General features: G+C 39.8%; 1 protein-coding gene across 1 annotated transcript in view; it reads right to left on the bottom strand.

Moving 5' to 3' along the window:
• CUL4A (cullin 4A) overlaps positions 1-22,922 on the bottom strand; it is an 84,075-nt gene that overhangs the window by 42,499 nt on the left and 18,654 nt on the right. The window contains exons 4-10 of the mRNA XM_067563659.1: positions 17,927-17,996; positions 15,198-15,271; positions 14,800-14,962; positions 11,627-11,716; positions 9,648-9,730; positions 7,724-7,791; positions 5,892-6,010 (exon numbers count right to left, since the gene is read on the bottom strand). Coding sequence (XP_067419760.1) covers positions 5,892-6,010; positions 7,724-7,791; positions 9,648-9,730; positions 11,627-11,716; positions 14,800-14,962; positions 15,198-15,271; positions 17,927-17,996 — 667 coding nt within the window. The remainder of the gene's footprint in view (positions 1-5,891; positions 6,011-7,723; positions 7,792-9,647; positions 9,731-11,626; positions 11,717-14,799; positions 14,963-15,197; positions 15,272-17,926; positions 17,997-22,922) is intronic.

The following is a 22,922-nucleotide window of genomic DNA, read 5'->3' on the forward strand; positions in this document are numbered from 1 at the left end:
CACTTTCCTAAGGAAGCCGCCACCACTGCCATGCACTTCGTGAATATCCTTGGAGCCGCTAACAGGCCAAAGGGCAGTACTGTGAACTGATAATGATCATGGCCTACTATGAATCGTAGGTATTTCTGTGGCTTTGGAATATGGCTATGTGAAAGCATGCATCCTTCAAGTCAAGGGTGGCATACCAGTCCACTGGATCCAAGGAAGGGACAATCGATAACAGGGAGACCATGTGGAACTTCAGTTTCTTCATGAACTTGTTAAGGTTTCGCAGCTCTAGGACAGGCCTGAGATCCCCTTTGGACTTCGAGATCAGGAAACAGCATGAGTAAAAACCAGTGCTTATTAGATCCTCTGGAATCTCCTCTACAGCTCCCATCTTTAGGCACAATTTCACCTTGTGGATCAGAAGTTTCTCGTGAAAAGGGTCCCTGAAGAGGGACAGGGACGAAGAGAAATGAACTGAAGGATATATCCCACTTTTACTGTGCAGTGCATCCATTGATCTGATGTGATACTGGCCCAAGCCTGGTAAAAATGGGACAAACAGTCCGCAAACATAGGGATAGGATCCAAGTTGTGGACTGGTGTGCTGCCTTCAGGAGAACCTTTTAAAGCTTTGTTTAGGGCCCAATGATTGTCTCATGGGCATAGACGTAGAGGCCAACAATTTATGGGTATGCCTCCTCTTAAACCCCGTTTTGCCACCGCTCATAGTCCTGTTTCTGCTGGCGTTGTGGTGGATAAAAATGGCCCATAGATTGGGGCTTAAAGTGTTTTTGAGATGGGCCCGGAGTATGGAGGCCTAGCAACTTCAAGGTTGTGCAGCAGTCTTTCAAACTATGAGGCCGAATCCATTTGTTCAGAAAAGAGGGATTGTCCCTCAAACAGCAGGTCCTGCACCGTTTGCTGGACTTCATAGGGCGGGCCTAAAGACTGAAGCCAGGACCTTCATCTTGTTACCAAGGCTGTGGCCATGGCGTGAACTGCCAAGGCTACCGGAAGGGATGCCTTGGTTATAGCCTTGCCTCCATCGGTCAGGAGCTCAAACTCCGACGGTAGGAACTCTTTAAAATTTGATATGGCCACCTAGGAATTGAAGTCATAACGACTTAAAATAGCCTGGTGATTAGAAATCCTCAGTTGGAGGCCCCCTGTGGAGTATATTTTCCTCCCTAATAAGTCCAATTTCTTGGAGTCTTTTGCCTTGGGTGATGGCCCATTACCTTTGCCTCTCTTGTTCATTGGCAGCAGCCATGACCAGGGATCCTGGTGGAGAGTGAGTTTACAGGTACTTGTACCCTTTCAGGGGTACATTATACTTGCTTTCAACCTGCTTTGCTGTGGGTTGAGGAGATGCGGGTTTTTGCCACAAGGCCTTCATAGGCCATGAAATCACCTCATTCAGGAGTAGGGCCACCTTTGGAGAACCAGATGTTGTTAATATGTCCACCAAACCCGGGGTTGACTCTTCTATCTCCTCTGCCTGCAGGCTGAGGTTCTGAGTCATCCTCCACAGAAGCTTTTGGTGAGGCTTGTAATCGTCCAGCACTGATTCAATGGATGTGCCTGCCACTGCCTCATCCAGAGAAGACGACAAGGTGGCTAAAGCTGTCCTAGGGTGTTCCACTTCCTGTGGTGCTGGTGGGTCTTCTGCAGGGGTATCCAAGGTGTCCAAAGCTTCCGCCCCCCCCCAAAAAAAACCCAGGCTGTTCTCGGTGGTGGCAGATGACAGAACAAGGAGCAACGGTCTCTAGGTTGGACCTCTCTGACCGAGACAGAGGGGTGCTCTCACCTCAGAGGTCACTCCAAACGGGAGTGCCCTGTGAAGAAGCCTTGGAGGCTTGAGTTGCCTATGATGACCACACTGGCCACCAGGGTGGCACCTGCCATTGGGAAGGTGGCCATGATAGTGGGACGGCTCCTTGAATGCCTGGTCCACCCGACGTCTACTCCTTCAGGACACATAGGACTCTGCTTCTGAATTGGAACCCAAAGTATCCTGGGCGACCATGGGGGTGCCATACCCCTCGGTGCCACGATGTTAAGCACCGCCACAAAAGAGTGGCACTGCGATGGTGAGCGATGTTGCAAAGATAAACGGTGCCACAGGGATGAGCGGTGCCATGAGGGTGGGCGGTGTTAGGGCGCAGAATGGTGCTGCGACTCAGAAAGGTGCCATGATTGCGATCAGCGCCAGGACCGTGACCTACTGCTGTTGTGGTCCCAAGCCCCTTGAAATGGGGATCAGCGCCTCACTATTATTGCTGGCTTGCCCAGGACCAGAATTTCTCTCCTTGTGGCATGGTACTGCAGTGCATGAACTGTCTCCTGAGGGTCAGGACCCAGGACAGATGGAGGCCCTGGGAGGGTTAGGAGACTCCTCGCTGCCTCATATGTTTCGGGTGTTGATGGAGTTGCCAGAGTCGAGTCTTCTCCATGGCTCACCCTTGATATGGAGTCCATGTGCACCAGACTCAATGGTTCCTCACTTTAGGCTGGAGTCAATGGTGACAGTTGGATAATCACCATCTGTGAGTGGTCCAGCATGGATTGCACTCATTCTGCCGTCTTCTTCATCAGGAAGCTGGACTTTTCTGTTTTCTTCCTTGGCACTGGCAATGGGGAGCGGTGCTGTGCTGCCAGCGCCAACTTCCTCGTGCCAGAGAGGAGTGTCGGTGCCAAGAGGTAGTCAATGATGGGGATCCTGGGTCACGATAAGGCTCTCTGATGGAAACCGGGACACTCTTTATCGAGGAGGTACTCAGTGCCAGATTTGGTTGCCATTCCAAGAGGGGTGAAGTGCCGCATCCATTAGGAGGAATTTCAGCCTACTATCCTTCTCCTTCTTGGTCTAAATTTTTTGCAGATTCAGCACTTTGCCTGAACATGTCCTGCACCAAAGCACTTCAGGCAGCTGTCGTACAGACCACTAACTGGTATCTTCTTTGGGCAAGTCGGACACTGTTTAAAGCCTTGGGACTGAGGCGTGCCCCAGGCCTGGCGGGGATTCTGACTATTCTAACCAACTATATAACTTGATCTAATCAATTAACAACAGTCTATTTACAATCTATTCACAAAAAACAGTCATGAAGGAGAATCACTTGTGGAGCAAGGAAACAACAGCATTCCAGTAACCATCATGGATGGAAAGAAGGAACTGAGGGGGCGCCAGGACAGCAGTTGCCTATATATGCGCCATGAGGGCACCGCTCCAGGAGGCACCAGAGCCTACCTGGCTGATTCTACTAGAGAAAAACTCCCGGTGATGGTGCACATGGCATGCACACACCTATATTGGAATGGACATGAGCAAGCATTCAAAGAAGAACTTTTTTTTTTTTTTTTTAAATCCACTGAACTGTTTCTTTGCAGAACTAGATGCATATGATTTAGCTGCTTCTGGTCACTCCAAGAATTTTATGTCAATAAGGGCTACAAAAGTGAAAAACAGCCATCACTACACATTGGGGAGGGGAGGGGGAAGCTACTGACTCTTAAAAGCAAAAATGTTGTCCTATCATCTTTTAATCTTATCTTCTACTTTCTACTTGTGCCTACTTTCCAGTGGAATTATACCATTGTAAGTCTATAATTATATATATTGTAATTCCAGTGGAATTATAATATAATTTCTCTGTTGAATCAGACACTCTACACAATAGTATTTCGACTGACCTCCCATTAAGAAGGTTTAGCGATGTTAGTATCTGGTATTTGTCACAACTAGAATGACCAGATTTCCAAAGTGAAAAACTGGGACAACCACACAGTGGCAGCAGAAAGGCAGATCAATATTTTTCTATTTACTACTACTAGCTATCTTAGCCACTTGTAACAGCTGAAAAACCAAAAAAGGCAAGACAACTCAAACTTCCCTCTTAACATTTAACTAACCATAGCAATAATTCATATATACGGTCCTTGATGCATTGCACCCTGATCCTGCCTGAATCCAACCCCTAGTGCCCAATGTCCATAGATTTCAAACCTCTATCTATCTCTAAGTACTCAGATGGCCCCCATTACCATAGCATATGAGCAACTTACAATCTTTAATGTTTCAGAGGGGTAGCCGTGTTAGTCTGTATAAAGCAAAAACGAGAGTTCTGTGGCACTTTAAAGACTAACAAATTTAATATTTGTAGACATAAGCTTTCGAGAGATATCAGCTCTCTTCTTCAGATGCAGTAATACAGAAAATAGGAAACAGCAGTAATACAGAAAATAGGAAACAGCTGTTTCCTATTTTCTGTATTACTGCATCTGAAGAAGAGAGCTGATCTCTCTCAAAAGCTTATGTCTACAAATATTAAATTTGTTAGTCTTTAAAGTGCCACAGAACTCTCGTTTGTTTTTTTTAAATCTTTAATGTATTTATTCTCACAACACCCGACTGGTAGAGAAGTGCTATCTCCATTTCATAGATGGGGACCTGAAGCACAGACAGGCTAACTGACTTACCCAAAGTCACAGAGAATGTCTGTGGCTGAGCAGGGATTTGATCCCAAGTACCTTAATTTGCCCTGTACACTCTCCCATACCCCCAGGACTCACCCACTCCAAAGTTGTCAATCCTTCCCAGTGGCCTGACCCCTCCTTCCACCTATTCACCAGCACTTCTGACTAGTTTCCTCCTGAGGTCCTTGGCTCCCTGGACTCTATCTCCAGGAGTCCTCAAACTGGGAAATGTACAAGTTATTTAAAACTTGACCAGAAAGAAGTGTCTAATCCTAAAATCTGAGATGAATCAACTTTTTAGGGGCATCAGATCACCCCATTCACATGGGACTTTCTTCTCACTACGTCTTGAAGTACAGTCTCAAATGTCCACCAGCCTCTCCTCCTATCTGGGAAGTGATAGCTGAGTGGATGTAACCAACGATATAACTAGCATTTGGGAAATTAAGCATATGATGTTTCTGACACCACCTTCCCTAATACTACCTTTCACAATGTAAGACATATGATTACAGGAGTTTCACTGCAATATTTTCCTATCATATTGTCAGCCCCAACTTAAGGTTACAATTTGAAAACATTTACATGTGCACTAGACTTCAAGTTTTTTAGAACGGGTAGACGGCTGTATATTTGTACAATGCCTACACAATGGAGATGAGGCCTCTAAGTTCCACCACAATATTTTTTTTTCTTTTTTTTTTTTAAAAAGAGAATTCTTCTCACTTTCAAAAAAAAAATTTAAAAACCCTTTAGCTTGTTAACTGCTGCTTGTTATAACAGTTATTTTTAGTTAAGGCTATGAGTCAGTTACAGAGGTCACAGATTCTGTGATTTTATGTGACATCTGCGACTCCAGCCAAGTGCCGTGAGGCTCTGGCTTCTGTGATTTATTGTTTATTGCCTGTGTTCTGTCCGTGACTTTTACTAAAAATACCCGTCACAAAATCTTAGCCTTATTTATAGCATAACAAATCTCCAGTGCTGATGAAAGTACCAGCCAAGATCTGATGTTCCAGTGGTTTCATAGGAGTGTGACTAGAATGTCAAGAGGAACTGAGGACTATTTATTTTGAACCAAACATAGCCAACTTTCCAGCCCAACATTTGTTCAAATCATATGCAGTTCTGATTTTTAAAAAACCTGTTCAGTCCTGCAAAGAGTTCCTAAATATGAATATAAATCAAAATGTGTATGTACTGCAGTTTCTCATTACATGAGATTTCAGAATATTGCTGAACAAAATGGGCGCATTAACAAAACAAAACAAAACAAAAAGCCCACATATTTGCTTACAATATAATTTTCATGAAACACAGTTGAGTGCTTTATTGCTTGTCATTACTTATTTTTAAAAGCCAAGCAGTCACTCCACTGTGAATAGCATAAATATGAGGCCAGTAAGGGGCAATACATTTTGAAATACCTTGATGTATTCACTCCAATTTTGCAACAGGATCTGCTGCCCACCTTTTACCCGGCTGAATAGCTGGTATGTCTGGGTGAGATCTGATATTCTGTTTTCATCAAGCAGATTATCAAGTCCTAAAATAAGAACAAACCAATTTTAATTTAGTGATATAAATGCAGTTAAACACAGAATAGAGGGTATGTGAGCTTTATGAACTAAATCAATAAAATATAACATTATGGCAGATATAATTTCTTTTGTAAAGAAGAGTTATGCTCAGTACTGAAAAATGTCTACGGGCCAGATCCACAAAAGGATTTAGGTGCCTAACAGCCACTATAAGTAGCAAAGTTCAAAATCTAAGTGGTATTGGATGGGTTGGGGTCCCTTTCTCAATCTCTCTCCTGTTGAAGCCGTTCTACTTTGTATAAAATAATTAAATATTCATTGGGCCAGAGAGAGAGACTAACTCTATAACCAGGAGGAAAGAGCACTGTCCTGGGATATGGTTCCAATCCCTGCTCCAATGAATATTTAGTTATTTTACACAAAGTGAAACAGCTTCAACAGGAAAGACTGGGATAAGCCCACCACAGAATCCTCCAAAGCCCAATGGTTAGTGCACTGCCCTGGGATATGGGAGATCTGGGTTCACATCCCAATTCCAAATCAGACAGACTGTGGGTTTGAACTCAGGTCTCTTACATCCTAAGTGAGTGCTCTAATCACTAGTTTATCAGATATAAAGGGGGCAGCTCTACCACCACGCTTTTTTGTGATAAAGATCAGCCCTAACTCCAAGAGAGGGTTTATGGCTGGGAGCCTATGTACCCTGTCATTTAGTGGAATCCACAGCCTCAAGTCAGGCATTCCAAAGCTGAGCCTAAGTCCCTTTTATGGATCTAGCTCTATATTTACACAGGCTTAAGCAGTTTGTGGTAAAATATGTTTGAACGAGACAAATGATTTGAACTAAAGTACTTGCATTTTCCTAACAACTGCTGACTACTGAGAGCTTGCTGTGAAGTAATAATAATTATACCGAGCTCATATATAGCACTTTTCATTGGTAGATCTAACACAACTTTTTAAAAGGTCAGTAAGTAAACTAAACACAACTGCCCCAATTCTAGAGCAGTAAAAATATATATATCCTGCGAGAGTTTCTTCTGGGGTGAAGTGGTGATCCATGTTTCTTACGTTAACAAGTATCAGCATAAACTCACTGTTAAATAATAACCAGAAAACTGTTCACCTTTCATCAGCAATACTCAAAGGTCCTAAGGGGAAGTTATTGAAATGTGATGTAGTTAGTGAAATAAGCAGACTGGTAAAGTAGACCAAATTAGATAATTTTCCATCAGATTAGGCAGAGAAGTAAAAGAAGCCAATGTAAGAAGTTCTGAGAGATATCCCAAGTATTTTGTGGAAGATAAAGAAGGAATAAGTGGGGGGGAACATTTTCTGCAACAATGAAGGAAATAAAGAGGGATGAGGTTAAGTTGCCAGAAGACCCAAATTTAAAGATCACCCAAAGCCAAGAACAGAGAAGGTATTTTAGATCAAAACATTTACGGGATCAGGAAACATCAACCAACCCCAGAAACCCAGTGAAAGAGAAAAAGATTGACATTATTGTTCCTGTTAACTTTTAAAATACAAAAGGACATTGGACACTGATCATTCAGCAAGGACTTCTGAAGAAGACTGCAGGACAAATCTGAGATTTCCAGAGACACACCAAAGGAGCAAAGAGAGAATATATATCACATTGTACAGTCTACCATAATTGCCGAGTATGAGAATCTGTTCTTCATTGTAAGTTGCAAGAACTAAGAAAGATATACCTTTTTGCAAAATAGCTGTTAAGTGTTCTCCTAGTAGTTGCTTTTCCACACAAGCAATTAGTGGTTTCCTGTGTAAAGCAAGAAAGAGCACATTTGAAATACTGCACAGTTTAAGGTGATTACTCTCTTACCAGGATGCATGTGTGAATAACTTCCATTATTACATGACAAAAGATTGAAAATGTACAGTTTATTCTAATTTTGCAGTCTGTATTTTACATAAACCAAAAAATTCTGACAGGGCTAAACTCAAGATAAAATACTGCAAAAATATATACAATTAAGAAATGGAAATTCTGAATCAAATGTTATTTTAAAAAACAAGCTCTTACTATTATTCATAACACCTTAAATTTAGATATTAAAAATTAGTACAGTTTTAAAGATTCTTCTTTACTTTTTCTTTTTATAGAAAAAGAGATGGTTCTAAGCTGGAACCTCAAAATCAAACAACCCACATTAGTGTGGTTCAAAATTCAAATCCAATTTCTGAACTAAGGTTTCATGGTTAAAGAAGCTGAACTAGAACCTGATATCAGACCACCAAACTCTGGAAGAAGATTTTAAATTTGGTTCTGAATTTTGCAATCTAGGCTCATCTCTACTTTCCACCTTTATTCAGAGTGCTTACTTGCTATATTTGACTAAGACTGTCAGTTTCCCTTTCTGGCTTTTATGTATTAGTAATAGGTTGCAAATGTTGCAGAGAAATATTCAATTTTTCAACAAAAACCCTCCCAAACAAAACAAAAAACCCTAATCCTGCCTTTATTTGAATACATTGTAAGATGACAAATCACAGAATGACTGCATTGCTCTTAAATTTTATAAAATGTGTTTTGACAAAACCTAATTTAAGGGCTTAAATTAACCTGACATTATTCCTGACATGCAATGTTGTTATAGTCCTGCTGGTCCCAGGATATTATCACATACCTGGAAGGGTGGTAAACTCTGAGGTATGAGGATCACTAAAGGAGACCAATTTCAGATCCTGCAAATGCTGCTTCTTAAATGGATCAAAGGAAATCAGTGATGATTTATGCAAGGCTTTCTTATTTTGCCTTCATAGAGCTCCCTGACCTTCAGCAGGCCCAGACTTTCATCCTGACCTGAGGCTGAAGCCAGGACCCACTATAAGTCTACGCAGATCAGTCTCACTAGGATTCCAGGCTGCTTTTATCTGAACTGCACTATAAAGCCATGATTCCGCAAACACTGATGCACGTTCTTAAATTCATACATATGAGTAGTTCCATTGACTTCAATGAGATTAATTGTGGAGTAAAATACAACAATTTGCTAACAAGTATTTGCAGGATCAGCACCCAAGTTAGAATTTTATAATATACAACAGCCATCTAAAAATATTTTTGTTTGCATTACATATACACTACAGTATAGATTGCGGTAGATAATTTTAAGTGATGAGAAACAACAGATATACTTTATTAAAGTCACCATTGTAACACACAGTCAAATGCCATTTATAGCCTAAAACACTGGTAATAAAAGTGGATTGGTATTTTAAATTGAGCTCATGAGTGATAACTCAGTTTCATTAGCCAAAAGCACCTTCCCTTCCCTCAGGCAGTTTGAGCTAAATGTCATTATCGGCACATGAATGGTTAACCTTACCTCCTATTTTGAAAGTCCAAATGATATATTACGTAATAACGCAAAGATTTCAGAAACCTCAACTCATATTGCTAGATCTTTCCAGATGTTTTTCTCTCCCACTTTTTTTCTTTTACAGTGTATTTTAATTTTAATCAAGGAACACAGCCTTTATAAAACAAAGTTTTATTTAGATACTATTTATATAATCTGCCTTCCTTAGAACCACATATAATCACACTGCTTTATGAATGAGATAGCAAGCAGGTTTGGCCTACACTGAAAATGGAAGAAAAGATGTACTTACTGCGTGCTATGGTCTAAATATGTAATCACTCTGTCTCCTTCTTCTTCTAAACGTTTGTTAACGTGGTGAAGATATTCCGGGACCTAGCAAAAGAAAAGAATGCCATGGTTTAATTATTGAACACAAGGGAGTATAACATATGCATAACCTTTTTATCATGACAATTATTTTAACTATACTTTAGCAGAGTACTGACAAGATAGGATTATTCCATCCTTAATTTCTAAGAGACAGGGCAATTTACATCAGTGTCATGTAGACACTTGCGTTCAGAATATTTGTGGTGAGTCAATTAACTTTCACAGTCCTCATTTGGGAGGGCCAATACATTTATATTAACAAGGGACACTTTTTTGTTGTACAATTTGTGGCCTGTCAACTGGACAGTATCACTTTAACGCAAGAGAATAGAAAACAACAGTCTATTGAGTAAATAAGCCTTTTTCAATACTAAACTGCTTAATTAGGTATTAATCTAAGAAAGACTGGAATGACACTAAAGGATGCACATTACAATTTATTGGGTGAAGTAATGTTGACAATACTTCTGCAGCTCTTATTATTGTGCTCTCCAACAGCATGATTTTAGGTAGACTGAATTTCACTGAGTTATCTCATTTCTAGTCATGCACTTAAAGTAGTGGTTTTCAACCTTTTTCCATTTGCAGACTCCTAAAAAATTTTGAATAGAGGTGCAGACCCTGTAGCTCATAGGGCTACCTTGCCTTTATTATATTCACTGCCTTTCATTATATTCTGACTTTATTATATTCAGCAGTAACGCAAGGAAGCTATGTCTGTATCCTATGACATTAGCTTAATTAGTTAGCATTGAGACCTATGAACTTTGGCACACATAAATGGCCCAACGGAAAACCCCAAGTATTGGGGAGCTAAAACAGAGAGGAATTTTAAGGAGAATTTCTGACCACAGGACTTGAGTCCAACCACAAGTGTGTCACAGTGATTAACTGAGGTATATGATAACAACAGGAACATGAGCTACATCTGCAGATACTTAACTACGAGAGGGCCATGGCAACAAATTGACATATAGGATAATAAGTTAAGATCATTGATATACTAACATATAGGAGAAGGACACTCCAACATTAATAAGATGAGGAAATACAAATAAACGAGAGAAACCCCTATTAATTATGCATTAGACATAGTGGTGTCAGTGCAACATATTATAAAAGTTGCACCCAGGCTAGGGGCAATAGGAGAAAGAGATGTAGTCCTTGGGAGGTGCCAGAATAATGGCCATTGGTGCTGGGGGAAAGACAATGGTGAGGAAGACAATGCTCACATTTCAAATTGTTCTGCAAGGGATGATGTGAGTATGTGGATGTTCAGATATACATTCTGTAGTATTTCTATCTACCTGACTGAGTTGGATTGTTTGTGGCTATGCTAAATGTATTAATGAACTATTTGTAAATATAGAAGAGTCCTTATAGTGTGAGTGTTGCAACTGTGCACTTCGGGGTTCCCAACTATATAATAATTTGAATAATATTGAGCCTGATTTTGGGACAAGAACCTGTCGACTCTTAAAGTGATAAGTGGAAATTCTTAAGTAATCAATATAATACATAATCTACAGATTAGGTACAACCCCTTTGGAAATTTTAGACATAGTCTGCAGATCCCCAGGGGTTCTCACACCACAGGTTTAAAACATTGCTCTATGGTAACGACAACCTGTCACAGACCCATTAGACATAGTCTGCAGTCCCCTGACCACAGGTTGAAAGCCACTGACTGAAAGATATTTCAACATACTTGATTCAATTCTCCCCTCAGATACACCAACACAACTCCCACTGAAATACATGGAGCTGTACATGTGTACCTGAGGGCAGAACTGGATCCCACTGTCTTTTGTTTAATTTTAATATAGCTAAGGTCTTCTTACACATTAAAACTTTTGCAATGTAAAAAAATTCCTAGTGCTCATTAACACTGTGTATTACCTCTCGTTCTTGCATTAACCTTTGGCCCTCTGCCGCATATAAACAATTTGTCTCTTCCAAAAACTTCTGTTCAAATGATTCCTTGTAAACCTATGTAAGAAATGAAATTATTAATTTAGTTATTTATTAACCTCATGCTTAAGGCTGGCTTTTTTTCTTTTTTTTTTTTTTAAGTTGTCAAGATGAAAGACAAACAAAATATCCCACAACACGAATGGTTTGTCCTCAAGAAAAGTGCCAGCTTGACACTATTGGATAATGAAGTTCTTGGTTTATCCATATAACAGGTACAGAATGACCAACTGCACCACCACCACACCACCGTTAGTGTGGTTAAATGAGGGATGCAGTGTCTGACTTTTCTAAATCAATGGGCTTCTGTTTAAATCACAGAAACAGGCACCAGTTGCCAACATAACACAATTATGGGACCCCAATCCTGTTGAGTTTGATCCTCCTGCTAGCATTCCTGCAGCAAATGCAATAGTTCCAAATTAATGAAATCACAACACAGAACAGATAACTCCATGGTGAAATGCTTGGATTAGCCAGGAACACTGTCTCCAAAATAATCTTCATCCAAGAAATCTGGGGTGTGTCATATTTCTTCGGCCCACTGAGATAAATGAGGTGTAGAAGATGAATTGGACTATCCTTTCCCTCTTCAATGTCTATTGCTGAACTAGTGGGGATTCAAAGAAGAGTAACAGGAATGGTCAAGGGCAATGAAACACTATCATATTAAAAGAAACTGAAAAGACGGATGTGTTTACTTTAGAAAGGAGACTAGTAGAGGGGACAGAAAAAAAGTATATACAATTCATGGCTCAGACAAAGCAGATCAGGAGTTTCTGTTCTCCCTGTCTCATAACAAGACCAAGAGGGCCGTCACTGAAATTAAAAAAGTGGGAAATTCAAAACCCATGGAAGGAAATACTTTTTGATACAATGTGCAATTAAACCATGGAACTCACTACCACAGGAAGTTGCTGAAGCTACTAGAACTAGAAGTTCTAGGACTGCAGAACTAGAAGTGTCTGTCTGAACCAAATGAAAGGAGTGACTTGTAACTAAATGCACACATTATTGGATGGAACCAAGAAAGGGGGGATTGTTAGCTTTGGTTAGCAGAGCAGATTAAATAAACTATTGTTAAATCCTAGCCTCTTAAAACTTTGACAGACATGAAAAAGGTGATGCAGCTATGAATACCTGGGCTAATAAAGAGGAGAACTCTGGCAAGAGCAGAGAAAGAGAATGCACAAGTCAGACCAACACCTTTCAGCATGGACATTCATTGAGCGTTACTTGATCTAAAGAATGATTGACAGAAGTCTGTCTTTACCCACTGTAACTGACTCAAAGAGGGATTATTATGTATTTATTTTTCTGGTATACCAAAGACAGTTATGGATGATAGTTAGGAGGCTTAGCATGAAAGGCAGAAACTTAGCCAGATTGGGTTTGCACTGCCTCATAAGAAAAGGGAATAGTTGTTGATCTTCCATTTACCCTTCCCCTAATAGCTCAGTCTTGTTTAAACACCTTGTGAACAAGGAACCTAAACTAAACTAAGACACCCAAGCTAAAGAATTTCCTGGAAAATGGAAAGGAGGGTCACGACCTTTGTTTGACCATACAGAGAATAGACTGAATGGCTGGAACGCTGACAGGAGGCTCAAGTTTACCTGAATAAAATGTGCAAAAATTACTATTCCATTTGGTCACTCATGCCTGTTTAAGTACAATCTAAGTGAAAATCCATTAAATTACATTTTGACTGCATCCATTATTGAATGCTTGGACTTCATGCCCCAGTCTGTTTTGCTAATCTCTTAGCGAGACCAGAATGTGGTGATGGGTTTTGTGATATCCACTGGAATCTGAACTAAACCCAAACTCTTTTACATATGCCAATGGTATACATTTTTGTTACTACATTTAATCTGTGTTAAGATTAGAAGGAAAAATTACTTTTGAATCAATTAAAAGCCAATTATTTTAATATAGAATGACACTGTTTAAAATACAAATCTAAAATCAATCCAGTAGCTGGAAAACATTGCATCATGCTAGAGACTCAGGTCTGGAAGCAAAGTCAATTTTCTCACTACCAGGCCTGAGACCTGGATACATGCTCCATGAGAAGGATCTGACCTAATCTATAACAATTTACAGTGGACATATACTGTATGGGAACTGCATGTCCATGATTTAAGAATTATATCAAGCCTCTGCTGACCAATGCTGGTCATTTCCTACAGCTGGAAAAAAAGGGAACGCAAAATGGCCTCATTTAGAGGACAAAAGGAAAAGGGAATGAAGGAGTAAGCGATAAGCAGGACAGTCACATCTGTCTCAAGGAGATAACTTTCTGTCTATCGTAATAACAAGTTCTCAAATACTTTTGCACTGATAAGTTTAGATTTGCTGTTGACCCACTGAAAAACAAAGTAGCATTTCAATACAGTGCAACTCATTTTATTGAAAGAAAAATCAAATACAGTAACTAGACTTCTATTCTTTACTGATTTTAGTATGGATTAAAATAAGGTTTCCCAGTTTTTTGGGGGGGACGGGAGAGGGAGCATCAGGCACAGGTGTTGCAACTAGTACAGTCACTTACTTGTATCACCCAAAGGAGCATCCCTATTTAAGCTACTTTATAAATGTGTGTCAAGCCATCCAAATTAGTTTATACCTAATACGCTTATAGCAATACTGTGTTTATGTGATGCATACAAGAAAGAGCCAGCAAAGATACAGACACGTTAATGTGGATACAGTATTTTTAAGTGTAATATTAGAAACCTACAACAAGATGGAATTTACTTTCTTTGAAAAAAATTCCACTAAATTAACACTTCAATCTATCCACTTGTATTAGGGGGAAAAAATAACTGACATACTCTTAGCCTTATTTTACTGAATAAGTAATTACAATATAATTTTAATGGAAAATGAATTATGCTGTAGAGAATCACTGAACAGTTATATGTAACAGCTGCTAAACTTAATTATGATCCTAAAAATATGGTAAATATGGTTTTAATTCCAAAATACATGTTAATTAGAAAAAAGTTACACTTTTAGGACGCAGAAGAACTAGAAAGGTCCACAATTTGTGTCTGCCTTTAAGTATGGCAGCTATTAGTAAGGGTTGCTATACTTACTTGTAGATCAGACAGCATGCTTAACAGACTTCGCAACAAGCTTCTGTCCACAGCTTCACCATTCCGTTCCCGTTCAATCAGCAGAAGGATTCCATCAATGGTCTTGTTTTGAACTAGTTTATCACTAATAATGTGTTTTCTAAAAAGCTCTAGCCCCATATCCCTGTATATTGAAAAATAATAAATTCAAAAATATAACTTCATTTATAGACTATTTCCAGACAAAATCTGATCTCACACATTATTTAACTCCAGAAGTTTACAGGGAATTTTACAGAAATTAGAGATGTTATGTGTTATATAAACCAAATGTAAAAATTAGGGGGAAAAGTAATATTTAATCTTTACAAAAACAAGTTCAAGAATTATGTTAGCAGGGTTCTAACACATATACCTACCATATAGATGGAAGCATTGAATTCTGAAGCACATATGTACGATCCAAAAATAAGAAAATACTTCTAATCATGATCTGCAAATATAAAACACTATTTGAACTAATTTGCCTTTCTGTTTGCAAGCACACAGGATTGTATTTTACATTAGATTTTGTGTTAGCTAATTGACTTATAAGACGTCTTAATTACACATTCTGATTTTTTGCATGTATTAAATCAGATTATTTTTATAAAAATAAACGTTTTTTTACAATTGTAGATCTTGATATTAATACTGGCTAAGCACACACTATATTGTAAGATGTATCCCAAATAATTCCAAGCCCTGTAGTCAATTTTAAGAGCTATTAAGATGGCATAATATTTTGCACTATTTCTACTCTTCAGCCACCCAAGAAGTGCATCAATATGCTTCAAATGCACACCTTGCAGTGGTGTAATGCTGTTAATTTGACATTAAAAATGTATTTTTTAAAAGCAGTTTTATGATGGGGAGCAAGGGGGTTACACAACGTATCCTTTGCCTATAAAAATCAGTTCCCAGTAAAATGATGAGAAAATAGGGGGATACTTCTCACTATTAATATGAATATATCTATTGTCTTAATTTTTCCTTATCTCTTACTTAAAAAGAGAAGAGATTCTTTAAGTTATTTAGACCCCTTCCCTCTCTCCTCCATTAGCTGAGCAACAGTTTCTCATCGAACAGCCAATCTTAACTTTCTTTTATAAAAATAAAATATGAAAAACTGACCACTTCCCATATTAGATTTCATGCTAGAACTCATGTGGAAGTGGCTAAAGATGCCACACACTGCAACATGGCACTCTCGAGGGAGAGATTGAAGTTTAAAACTCTTCACTTCCTTACATGGGTGGTTAAAATTTTTTGACTATTTCCCACTGGGAATATTCCCACCGTATTTCCCACTGGAAAATATGATTTAGTCTAAATATCCTTTCACAGGAAAGTACCAATTTTAACATATTTTTTCAATTTTCTGATCGGAATTTTTTTAAAATTATGTTCAATAGAAACACTTTCTTACTGTTTTCTAAAGGGAAAGCAGTAAACAAGTTGTGTGTGGGGGGGGGAGGTTCTTCCCCCTGCCTTTTTTTTTTTAAACCCGTGGAAAAAAGTTAAAGGAAAAAAAAAAAGAGAGAGAAAGGAGAAAACCCCCAAATTGGGGGGGGGGGAAGGCGGACGGAAAGGAAAATCCGAACATTTTCAGGTTTTCATAAACTAAAGCAAAATGACATTTTAAGTTGAAATGAAATTCTCATTTCAGAATATCATGTGAAAACTAAATTAAATCCTTCTGTTTGGTTTAGAAAATTCTCATGAAAATCTTTGAAAGGTAATTTTCCTGCAACATTTTGGGGACAGGAGTGGAATTTCCAACCAGTTTGTTCCTTAATCTTCCTAACTGCCTCTCTTCCATCCCTCCAGGGTGCCATCATCTTATCTTTTAAACATTACAAATGATATGAAGAAATAAGAATATTTTATTAGTGTGTGATCATAGAATTATAGAAGATTAAGGTTAAAAAGGACCTCAGAAGGTCATCTAGTCCATCCCCCTGCTCAAAGCAGGACTAACCTCAACTAAACCATCCCAGCCAGGGCTTTGTCAAGCCACATCTTAAATATCTCTAAGGATGGCGATTTCACCACCTCCCTCAGTAACCTATTCCAGTGTTTCACCACCCTCCTAGTGAAAAAGTTTTTTCCTAATATCCAGCTTAGACCTCCCCCACTGCAACTTGAGACCATTACTCCTAGTTCTGTCATCTACTACCACTAGTACCAGCCTAGTTCCATCTTCCCTGGAATCCCCTTTCAGGTAATTAAAGGCTGCTATCAAATCCCCCCTCATTCTTCTCTTCTGTAGACTAAACAAGCCTAGGTCCCTCTGCCTCTTCTCATAAGTCCTGTGCTCCAGCCCCCTAATCATTTTCGTTGCCCTCCGCTGGACTCTTTCCAATTTGTCCACATCTTGTCTGTACTGGGGGGCCCAAAACTGGACACAATACTCCAAATGAGGCTTCACCAGTGCTGAATAGAGGGGAATAATCACTTCCCTTGATCTGCTAGCAATGCTCCTACTAATGCAGCCCAATATGCCATTAGCATTCTTGGCAATAAGGGCACACTGTTGACTCATATCCAGCTTCTTGTCCACTGTAACCCCCAGGTCCTTTTCTGCAGAACTGCTGCCTAGCCAGTCAGTCCCCAGTCTGTAGCAGTGCATGGGATTCTTCCATCAACACCCTGATGCCCTCTATTACATTTTTGCCAGCAAATATAACCGATTTGAGGGAAATTATCCATATTTGTGAGTTTAATGCTTTCTCTGTTCTTTCAGTGTTAAAAATTTTGTGCCCTTCTGATTTTATAGGTTGAATGCTGCTTACAACCAACCAGGACGTACACTGCAAGAAAACTGCCAGTGGAGGATAAGTCTAGACCCCTTTACTGTTTGGAGTGAAGTGAGATTTTTCCCTACAGAAAAAAATGTATATATTGTATATAAATAAATGAATAAATAAAAAATCAGGCCGGGGGGGGGAGGGGGGGAGGTATTTTTATGAAAATTCCTTTTCAGTCATAGCGGAAGGGCTGTTTGAACTCCTTCTCCACTTCTGATTTTTGCAATGTCACCACCCTTAATTTACCAGATTTCTTTGATGTCTCAGGGATATATATTATGAATAAACAGTCAACTTACCATTTGTCTGCAATGATCTTGCCAGCATTTATTTACCTTCTTTAAAAACAAAAGACTGTCCAGATAATCTGTGCAGCACCTGCTAAGGAAAACTAGATCATCAACACCTTTTTGAGGCCAGGTACTAGTGATTATCTTTGAGAGTTATTCAGGAAATATGCTCTCAGTTACATTGCTCTCCAGCAACTCCATCTGGTGGATGCAATGCATATCTTTGACAGGTTAAAAGAAGTCCCACATATATAAAAAGCAACTCTCCTTCCCATTGAGAGCTGGGAGGAAGTGTATAAAAAGCAATTTTGTTTGTTAAACCAATTTACATCAGACATAGTTAAAGCAGCCAGATTCTTTTAAAAAAATCTTTAAAGGGCTTAAATAATCCTCACTAAACCCACACAGGGCTCTGTTCACCTAAAATCTCATGAAATCTTCATGAATTCTTCATAAAATCTTCATGAATTTACTGTGGAGGCTACTTCACGCCACAGCAGACTCTAGTTTTGATTCAAGCTTTTTGAGTTCCATTAAACCATTGATGAAGAAATCCAAGTGTGGCTAGTTTTCCCTTCACGTACAATATCAGTGCAAGTCTCCCTAAACCAAATTATGACGACTACAATCTTGTGTTGGTGGAACAGAAAAGGAGTATATTTGACAGATGTAGCAATCTCAGATCTCTAAAAATCATTTTTCATCAGACAGAGAAAACCCTAAATTTAACAGCACTCAGTTCGGAAAATCATTTGAAGTCTGGGAGTCTAAAAAAGAAGGGGCTTATATATAATTCTGACTAAAGGTAAATTGTTTTTGACCAAAAAAGATCAAGGTCTTGTTCACAGAACACAAGGAATTTTATTTTTTTTAAAACTACTCTGCATTCTGCCAATAGTAGTTTCTGGAGTAATTCACAATTAAAGTTTCTGGAGTAATTCAGCAATTCACCTTTTAGCTGGATTATCTTTTAAATATTTAAAATAAACTTCACAGCTACGTAGGACAAACATTTGGATCACAAGAAATTAATGACCACAGTTTACGTAGCAAAGGCTTGGCTATCAAATGTGAATCATCAGGTGAGCAAGGTACACAGCAGACACAAGTGATCCTGAGTACCACACATAATAGGTCACAGATTTTTGAGTCCATAATCCTTTTTCATTTTATGTAACATTAGAAACAAATATATCATACAGTGGTGTCTTTTTTAAAAATTGTTCCTGCTTTCAGCAGGATTACTGCAAAAATATTAAATACAGCACTAAACTATGTTGATTGAGGCCTGGCATGCAATCAAGATATTCCTAGCAAAATTTGAATGAGATAAAACATGTGATAACCAATTCACATGAATAGGTATGTATTTGAAAAGTCAGCTATTGAGGATACAGTGGTTTTGTTGTAATTTTATTCTTATCATCGTCCTTTTCTAGTTTTTGCTGAAATGCTGGCAGTAATGTACCAGAGGAGGCTCTCTACAGGCTTTGTTAAAATTCCACCACCAAAGTGAAGAGAGAACATTGGAGTAACTTCCTTCTCTCCTTCTGATGGACACCTCACAATAACAACTCATCCCTCATCAGAGACTATTGTATAACTGAAGTCGCATAAAAATATTTGTGAAAAGTAAATACTTTTACTCTGGATGCACTAGATTTTGTTAAGTGTCAGGTATTTACAAAAAAAAACAACAACAACAACCTGCTCTAGAAGAACAGCTTTAGACTCCTCTACAAGATCTTCCACCACCCACTGAACATACCATTTTAAAATTACACAGGTTGAATGGTAGGCTTTATTATTGATAGGTCAAAGACACTTCACTTGCATAGAGCCTAAGGCCACATCTACATTAAAAAGTTGTGCCGATGCAATTTACGTCTGCATAAAGTTGCCACAGTTAGTATATTGCTTGTACAGATGCATACGTGGCTCTTTGTGTCGGTGCTGCACGTACTCACTAGGAGTGCTTGTGTTGATGCACAGTGAGGTGCACCATGGGTAGGTAACCCAGTTTGCAACCTGCCATCATCCAGCACACTGTATTCTGGGAATTTTTGGCAATGCATAGTGGGAGAGAAATGAGTCGCACTGCGTTGACTGAAAGCAAGGGGTCAACTTCCCAGCATGTTACTCTCTCCAACCTATATGATCATCTATATTCCATAACTTTTGAGCCTTCTGTAAAAATCCAACAAACGCACATGGTCTTTCTCACTATCCACCATCTCTGACAAAAGCATGGAGCCTGCACCACTCTGAACTACTGTCATAAGCATTTCAGGCACAGGACACACGATCCTCCGGTATTTGCAAAGCCACAAGAGAACTGAATCACCAGGGAACATGACAATTTCATGGGAGGACGAATTGCTGTGCATCACAGCAAGAACCAATTTAAGGTTGTTGATGGTGTTCAGAAAGCAGCTGCAGATGGTGGAGCACCACTTCTGGGCTCAAGAAATGAGCACTGATTGGTAAGATCGTATCATAATGCAGACTTGAAATGACGAGCAGTGGCTGCGAAACTTTCAGATGCACAAAGCCACATTCCTGGATCTGTGAGCCAAGCTTGCGCCATCCCTCCAGTGCAGGGATACCAGAAGGACAGCTGTACTGACAGTGGAGAAGCGAGTGGCAATCACATTGTGGACACTTATGACACAGGATCACTACTGGTCAGTGGTTAATCACTTTGGACTTGGCACATTCACTGTGGGGGACATTGTCATACAAGCGTGCAGGGCCATTAATCGTGTCCTGCTACGCAGGATTGTGACTCAGCAACATGCAGGACATAGTGGATGGATTTGCAGCAATGGGGCTTCCCAAACTGGGATGGACCAACAGACGGCCTACCTATCCGTATTTTGGCACCAGATCATCTTGCCACAGAGTACATCAACAGAAAGGGCTACTTTTCTATGGTTATGCAAGCATTGGTGGATCACCAGGGACACTTCACTGACATCAATGTTGGCTGGTCAGGATAGGTGCATGACACTCACATCTTTAAGAACATAGGACTATTCAGAAAGTTATAAGTAGGCACTATCTTTCCCAACTGGCAGATTACCACTGGTGATGTTGAAAAACCAACAGTGATTCTGGGGGACATAGCCTAACCCTTGCTCATGAAGCCATACACTGGCAACCCTGACTGCACCAAGGGAAGATTCAACTACTGGCTCAGTGGGTGCCAAATGACAGTTGTGCTTTTGGAAGACTGAAAGGACACTGGCATTGTTTACTCATAAAATTGGAACTCAGTGAAAAAAACAACCCAATAGCTATAGCTGCCTGCTCTGTCCTGCATGATATCGGTGAAGTAAAGGAGGGGAAAGCTGCTGCCGGGGTAGAGGAGGAGTGGCTGTCTGCTGAGTTTGAACACCCAGACGGAAGTGCTATCAAAAGAGCTCAGTGTGGAGCTATATGGCTCAGGAAGGCATTGAAAGCCATTTTAACAGTTTGCCACAGTAATGCTTTGGGGTGTACTATGCTCCACCTGGCCTTGTTTTGGGGGCCTGTTAGGAATTGTGTAGTGCTTGGCATACACCTATGAACATAACACTGTCTATGCACCTATTAATTTTGTGGTGCTTGCTTTACATTTATGATTATTACACTGTGTCACTGATCATATGATTTGTGTCACACTGTGCAATAACAAATAAGTTGATGCTTTTAGTACCACTAGGCACTCTGTAGCATATGATGTGAACTAATAAAGATAAATTATTTTCCAAAAGATTAGAATTTTATTCATTAACAAAACGAATGCAAAGAAAAATCTGTGCAATTTAAAACCAAATACATTAAAAACTTAGTAAGATAACAGAGAAGAACCTAAGAGGAAAGAACATTCATGTCCATTTTAGCTAAACATACAGCAACTGTGGCTTTCACAATCAGTGAAGCTATGGTTGTTTTTAATGTCCCATGGGACGGAGTGGTAGGAGAAGAGATACAGCCTCTGATGGCATAAAGAAAGTTGAAGGAGGATGTAGAGAGTTGCTGTAATAGAGCTCTCCAGAGACTGCAAAGGCATAATTGTTGAACCTGTAGGTCCATAAGAGTCTGTTGCATCTATGTTTGCTGCCAAAAAAGCCCCATTATGTCCTGGTGCATCTCCCTTTCCTTTTCCTGGTGGGACTCCTGGGCCTGTCTCCTGCCAGCACTAGTGACCCCTTAAATCCTTTGCTCACGGTCTGATGCAACACTGGCTTGATCTCATTGAACATATCCTCTCCGGTCCGCTTTTTTTATTCTTACCTGACTCAGGCATTCTGCAAGTGTGGAGAGGGAACTCCTCCAGGCTGCAATGGCAGCAGCTACAGATAAAATACACAGAGTACCACTGTCAGAATAGTCACAAGGGAAAGCGCAAGTTAAGATGCAGAACTCCCTGCCTTGCTCCCCCTAAAGTTTTAAACAAGACACGCTTATCGACACTTCTGTTTCAGAGTGCTTGTGCACAGCACCATTCCCAGCACCAGCTATGGTGAGTACAATCACAGAGGTGAGGGAAAGGAAGAGGGAATTGCTCGGTTGCATGAAACTCTGAGTATAGGGCACTGGCTCTGAATGCTGGCACCATTTTCTACAGACTGTGGTAATTTTAGCTTTTATCTCATTTGTGAGCATGACAAAGGCCTAGAGAGCACAGCCATTGCTAGCATCCTCAAGTCATGCAGGCCCACATGCTGCTAGCTTGTTTATTGCAATGGTGCCTGCCAAAGTTATTGCCAACTGGCATGGGAAAGTATCCTACCGCAGAGGAAGAAATAAGACCATCATCCCTAGAAATCTGTGGGAGGGGACTGCAGAGTACCTCCATGAAAATTTCATCAAGATCTCTCTGGATGATTTAAGGAATATTCCTGTGTACATAAACAAATTCTCTTCATGACCCTCCTCCCCACCTTACTATACAGAGGAATGAAAAGCAGACAACTCTCTCTCTCTTTGTCATAATGCTACCTCTTCTAGTACGAGTAAA

Source organism: Emydura macquarii, unplaced genomic scaffold (assembly GCF_026122565.2).
Source record: "Emydura macquarii macquarii isolate MOO-44397 ecotype Brisbane River unplaced genomic scaffold, CSIRO-AGI_Emac_v2 contig_2531, whole genome shotgun sequence".
Taxonomy (NCBI): Eukaryota; Metazoa; Chordata; order Testudines; family Chelidae; genus Emydura; species Emydura macquarii.